Source organism: Protobothrops mucrosquamatus, unplaced genomic scaffold (genome assembly GCF_001527695.2).
Source record: "Protobothrops mucrosquamatus isolate PMUCROS unplaced genomic scaffold, P.Mucros_1.0 scaffold5196, whole genome shotgun sequence".
Classification (NCBI taxonomy): Eukaryota; Metazoa; Chordata; class Lepidosauria; order Squamata; family Viperidae; genus Protobothrops; species Protobothrops mucrosquamatus.
This window is the reverse complement of record NW_015391064.1, coordinates 41,606-47,725: the sequence shown is the minus strand read 5'-3', so window position 1 is coordinate 47,725 and position 6,120 is coordinate 41,606. Positions and strand designations below refer to the sequence as shown.

The window sequence follows — 6,120 nt, the reverse complement described above, 5'->3', positions numbered from 1 at the left end:
CTATCTATCTATCTATCTATCTATCTATCTATCTATCTATCTATCTATCTATCTATCTATCTATCTATCATCTTTAGCTATCATCTCCTGGTATCTATCTATCACTCTATCACTCTATCACTCTATCACTCTATCACTCTATCACTCTATCACTCTATCACTCTATCTATCTATCTATCTATCTATCTATCTATCTATCTCTACCTACCTACCTACCCACCCACCCACCCACCCACCCAAAAGAGTGAGGCATGGGGGGCAAAACCCAAGGTACCTCAAATGGGCTATCGTACAGAAGAAATAAATTAACACGAGGATCCCTGGGAGGCACAAGCAGCTTTGCAAAGAATTTTGGAAAGAAAGACACATGGCCCCAGCAGAGGGGGGCTTGAAACACTGAGAAACCAAGACATGATTCTAAAACTCAGAAAGCCTTTTGCAGAGAACTGAGGACTGGCGGACAAAAATAACGCAGGAAGCAAAACAAACCAGAGCATCAGGATGCAGAAATATAAAAAAACAAAACTACAAAAAACAAAAAAACAAAACCCAAACCTCAAGCTGGCTTAATTGAGGTATCTCAGAAAACAGACATCCTGAGAGGAACTCAGATTCTTCCAAGCATTTATTTATGGCTTGGGAATATTTGGGGGAGTCGGGCCGGCCCAAACCGGAATGATTACGCAACTTGGGAGGCAATAAATAGTCAGACTCTCCAAAGGAAAGAGCGTCCCTCTGGATTCTTTGTCCCAGGCAGACAGGCCAGAAATGGCCCCTCTGAAAGTTCCTGGTGTGCCCCACTGGTGGGTTGTGGGGGGGCTGGCTACCCCAGATCTGGGGATGCAGCTTTTAAATCAGGGGTGTCCAACCTTGGCCGCTTTAAGACCTGTGGACTTCAACTCCCAGAATTCCCCAGCCAGCCATGCTGGCTGGGGTATTCTGGGAGTTGAAGTCCACAGGTCTTAAAGCGGCCATGGTTGGACACCCCCACCCTAGATATTGGTTCTGATTGTGTCAAGAGATTTTTTTTTTAGCAAAGAGATCCGTCTGAGAAGGCAGCCAGTGTATTTTAAGCAGCGTAGGAGGTGAGCTGGGTTAAGTCTACGGCGGGAAAAAGCCCAAAAGGGATTTAATGGCAACTTTCCCAACATTTATGGAAAGGCAGAACTTCCTGGAGCTTCAGCTCTTTTTTTTTTTTTTAATAAAAAGAGTATGAATCAGAAAAGGTGCGACTGGGCTTCTCCTGATTTCATTTATTTACTTATTAAATTTATTTCTGCCCATCTTGTATCGAAACGATTTTTAAACATCTCGGGGTCCGTGTGCGTGTGTCATGGTTTGGCTAAAAGCAGCATTCGGGAACGCTTTGAGGAGGGCACGTTCATATCCAAACGTGTGAGAAACAGGAGAGTCCAAAGCAAAACACGCTTGCCTGTTTGCACACGCATGGGATAAATGATAAGACGTGGATTAAGAGTTCAAGGCATTAAGAGTGGAGAATTAAACTTCCCAGTTAATTAGAAGCCGCAGAGGACAACAGAAGTCAGCTCAAGAAAAAGGGTGGGTGGGGGGGAGAGGTGGAGCTCCAGAATCAGAACGTAAGGGGAGTGGGCTGCAGTGATTGACACCTCTGCAGTGATTGACACCTCTGGTTCAGAGTGGCCAACTCCAGCCGTGGAGCCCAGGCAGAAAAACCCCTTGGTAGAATCTGAAAATTCAGGACCACCCACAGCAAAACGCAGCAAGCTTTAAGTTTGAGCGACGGAATTTAATTTTTCCCCCCTTAGCATTTGCAAAATCATCACCGGCAACCTAATACAAAAATTGCAGGTTTACAAAGTGGAAGAACTGATTCCGAATCAGCATCGAACACATGAATGGAGAGAACCCAGCTGTCCAAATGCTCCATTTTAATTTATTTCAGCAATATAACTGGAGGCAGGGCTGGGCACGCATAATTTTCTTGTGCTGCTGTTTTGTTTGTTTTTTAAAAGGGATTTTTTTTTTGCAGACTCCCCCACCACACCTTGACATCTCAGAATTAACAGAAGATCTGCTTTCTGCCGATCTTGGCATCACCTGGTGGGCACCCCAGATTCTTGTCCAGCCTCCTCCAGGAAATGCCGGAGACGGCGCTGTGCCCTTTTACGTGCCAAGGACACGGCTCTGCCCATCTCTAAGCTGAGGAAGAGGAAACCAGGGCGGAGGGTGGGATTCTCACAGGACCCTCTCAACTTCCTTAATCTCTCCCAAGGACACACAGGATAGGAAACATATGCAGGGGCAACAGGGGCAGCAGCAGAAGAGACCCTTCCTGCTCGCTTCTTTCGGGTGAAAAATAATGCAGAAAGAGGGAGGGGAAAAAAAGGAGTGGAACTTATTCCTGCAGTAGGAGACGCACCCCAAGTCCCCACTTGTTCCCAGCCAGGTATACGAGGTATATTTCTACTCTAGGGACTACTTTGGCCGGGTTGACCGGGAGTTATAAGCAGCAAATAATCACAAGCGGCGTACAGACAAATACAAAATATAACTGAACAGCAAGCAAAGTGCAGCTTTAGCAAAGCAGACGCCACGGGGTCCAAGGTGGCTCTTTCCGGATTGCCTAAAAAACCAGGTTGCAATTCAAAGAGAGGCCCGCCAGCAGAAGCGCCGTTTGGCACCCCCAAATCGGACCGCAGCTCAGCCCACCTTTGGGGGTTCTCTGCGGGGTCTCTGGCAGCAAATCCGCACCGCAGCCCTCTTCGTCGCCTCTGTCTTCGCAGTCTGGATGGCCATCGCACTTGAAAGACAGGGGGTAGCACTCGGCCCCTGGGTAGCATCGGAACTCGTCGCTTTCGCAGTCATCCTCCTCGAGCGGGCCCAGCGAGGATGCGCAAAGAGACTCGGCCTCATCCGAACCGTCTGGGCAATCCGGGCGCTTGTCGCAAAACCGTTCAAAGGGCAGGCAGGGCCCGCTGCTGTGGCCGCACCGGCAGGTGTGATTCCTGCAGATGCTTCCCAGCGGCTGACAACCGTCTGTGTCGTCTTGGCAGCCGATCTGCCTCTCCTGGCCCAGGCACAGCGGCACACGGCCCCCCTCGTGGCACTGGAAGCTCTCAAGAGGGCAGGAGAAGGAGGACCCTGCAGGCAGAAAGGAAGAGAGAGAGAGAGAGAGAGAGAATGGTGAGTGGAGGGGGTCAATGAGATGTTGAAAGAGAGAGAGAGGCATCGAAAGAATGAAAGTGCAAAAAAAAAAAAAAAAGGAACGGAGAGATACAGTGAATTCAATTATACTGTCAGCTTTTTAAAAATCCCCAAACACACCATCGTTTCCTTAAGAGAAGCACCTCCTGAGACTCTGACCTTGGATCCTTACTGGGAAGTAATCATTAACTAACCACTATTTATTTTCAGGGGTGAAATAAAACAATTCTGATTTGAGGACCAATCCAAATTGCAGTCAGAGTGTGTTTGTGTAGCTCTACCAGAGGTCATACGGCTGTATTGGTTTAAAGGATTTATATGGTTGCTTTCTCCCATGGTGATCTTCGGTAAGTCACAAGCACAGCTAAAAACAGAACAAGTCTTCCATTATTCTAATATGGATTTTCCCCAAAAGTAAGTCCTAAGCTGGATCCTGGATCCCCAGAAAGATCAGCGGCACACCGGATTTAAACACGACGGAGAAAAATCCGTAAAACGGAACTTCTGAAATTATTTTCATCCTATTTAGGACTCACATTCGCCTTTTCCTTCCAGGTGGGGTTTGCTTTTCTCCACTGAAGCAGGGTGCCAGAGTCTTTTAATTTTCAAAAAATTATGATAGTTTTGCAAAGCCGAATCAAGCACACAGTGACACCCGAAGGGAAAAAACCCCAAGACAGAGAAAAGGGGGTGTGCTTATAATTGAGCACAAGGTACCACAGAGTCATAAGAAGCAATGGGTTCCCAAATTGATTACAGTATATAAATGGAAAAAAAAGCTTTTATTTTAATCTCTGGGCTGCTAAATATCAACTCACGATTTCAGAACAAGGAGAGCTAGCTGACTCACTTACTCTTAAAACCTTTAGCAACAAAGCAGAGCAGAAACTATGCCAAAGGTTTCACTTGCTTGAAGGACAGGATGGGAATGGATGTTTTTGAAGTTTGGTGTTGCAGAACACTCCTGAGAATGCAGCGCAGAGTTAAGAAAGCAACCTCAATCAAACAAATCAGTCCAGAGTTCTCACCTGAGACTCTGGAAGGATGTTGTGAACACCCCTGAGAAGTCCCTAATGGTGGGAAAGGAGGAAGGAAAGATAAGAAGAGGACGACCAGCAGCCAAGGTGAAGGGACTCAGCTACGTGGGTGATGGGGGCATCTTTGGAAGACCTGCAGGACCAGAAGCTTAGGGGGAGATCTTCCTGGAGAAAAGCTATCTATGTGGTCGCGAAGAAATGACACTGGCTTGACAGCACACCGTCCATCCATCCATCTACCTCTAGCTGGGCAAGTCATACAATTCCTAGAGATGCTGGGAAAGGTGGAAGGGAAGGGGAGAGGAGGAGGAGGAGGACTAGCACTGATCAAGAGAGACCCAGTTGCAGCTCTGATAGGGGCAATCTTGGAAGATCTGAACGTTAGAGGGAGATCTTCCTGGAGAAAAGATATCTATGTGGTTGCAAAGAATTGACACGGACTTGACGGCACACCATCCATCCATCCGTCTGTCTGTCCGTCCATCTATATCCATCCATCCATCTCCATCCATCCGTCCATCCATCTCCATCCATCTATCCGTCCGTCTATATCCATCCATCCATCTATCCGTCCGTCTATATCCATCCATCCGTCTGTCCATCCATCCATTTCCATCCATCCGTCCATCTATATCCATCCATCTCCATCTGTCCATCCATCACCATCCATCCATCCGCCCATCCATATCCATCCATCCATCCACATCCATCCATCCATCCCTATCTGGGCAACTCATACAATTCCTAGAGAAACCCATCATGCTGGGGAAGAGGAGGATGACCAGAGGAAGGTGGATGGACTCAGTTAGAGGGGCAATGGGGGCATCATAGAGAAAACCTCTTTCATTGATCCTAACTTGAGGACCCTCAATCAATTAATCAATCAATCAATCAATCAATCAATCAATGCTTGCTAAAGTGTCCCTGCTCCATTTTAATCTCTAACTAGGTTCAGGTGCTAATTAAAGAGCCGATTATCGGAGGGGGGGGGAGGGTTCATTGCCCCCCCCAGACCTTTGGCGCAGGGAGAGGCCCACCTGTGCTGGGTCTAAGCATCAGCCCCTTCCTCAAAAGAACCGGGGTGGGGAGGGGCAGCCCCAGCCCCCTTCGGCAGAGCCAAGCCAAGGCCCAAAGGAGACCCCCCCCATGGAGAGACCCAGAGCCCACCCTCAGCTGTAGAAGGAAAGGCAAAGGGTCCAAGGAGGGAGGGGGAATCATTGTAACCCCCACCCCCAATGGAGAAGGCTGGACTACTGCTCCCATCAGCCCCGCCCAGGCTTCTGGGTCTGGGAGTCCAACCGTCTGCAGCAGGGCACTGAAACAGACCAAGGAACAGAGCGTGGGGGGGGGGCAAAGCATGAGGAGAGGGCATAACAAGACGGGCAAATGTGGCACAAATGCAGCTGCAAAGAGAAACCTGGGTTGTGTGTGTGTGTTTGGGGGTAATCCTACCGCCCCCCCCCCATTGAGTTTGACTCCGAAAGATTTCGGGGGTCTTAACTCGAGGAAAGGCTCGCCTTACCCCTTGGGCAGGTAGGCCCGGTCGCCGTGGCAACCGGGCAAAGGCCTCACCTCTGACCTTGGAAGAGGGCGGGGGGGCGAGCGAGGGGGACATCGGCGCACGTGCTGCTCGGCGGGGGGCATGGCAAGCCAGCCAGCCAGCCAGCCCGGAGGTGTGGCGGGGCGTGAGGGCAGGAGAGCCAATGGCCGTCTGCGGGGCGGGGCTTGGGGATGGCGCTCGACCAATCGGCGGCCGCGGGGCGTGCTTGGGGGGGGACATGAATGAGCCGCCGTGCGGGGACGGTCCTCTCCTGCTCCCTCCCGCCCTCCGCTCCTCCCTCCCGGCCTCCGCCGCGGCCCGCTCACCGGCCTCCCAACGCAGCAGCCAGAGGAGGAG

General features: G+C 50.0%; 1 protein-coding gene across 1 annotated transcript in view; it reads right to left on the bottom strand.

Annotated features, from left to right (window-relative positions):
- Positions 1–6,111, bottom strand: part of CD320 (CD320 molecule) — a gene marked incomplete at both ends in the record, with an annotated part of 8,412 nt that extends 2,301 nt beyond the window's left edge. The window contains 2 exons of the mRNA XM_015828977.1: positions 2,692–3,123; positions 6,090–6,111. Coding sequence (XP_015684463.1) covers positions 2,692–3,123; positions 6,090–6,111 — 454 coding nt within the window. The remainder of the gene's footprint in view (positions 1–2,691; positions 3,124–6,089) is intronic.
- Positions 6,112–6,120: the final 9 nt, after the last annotated feature.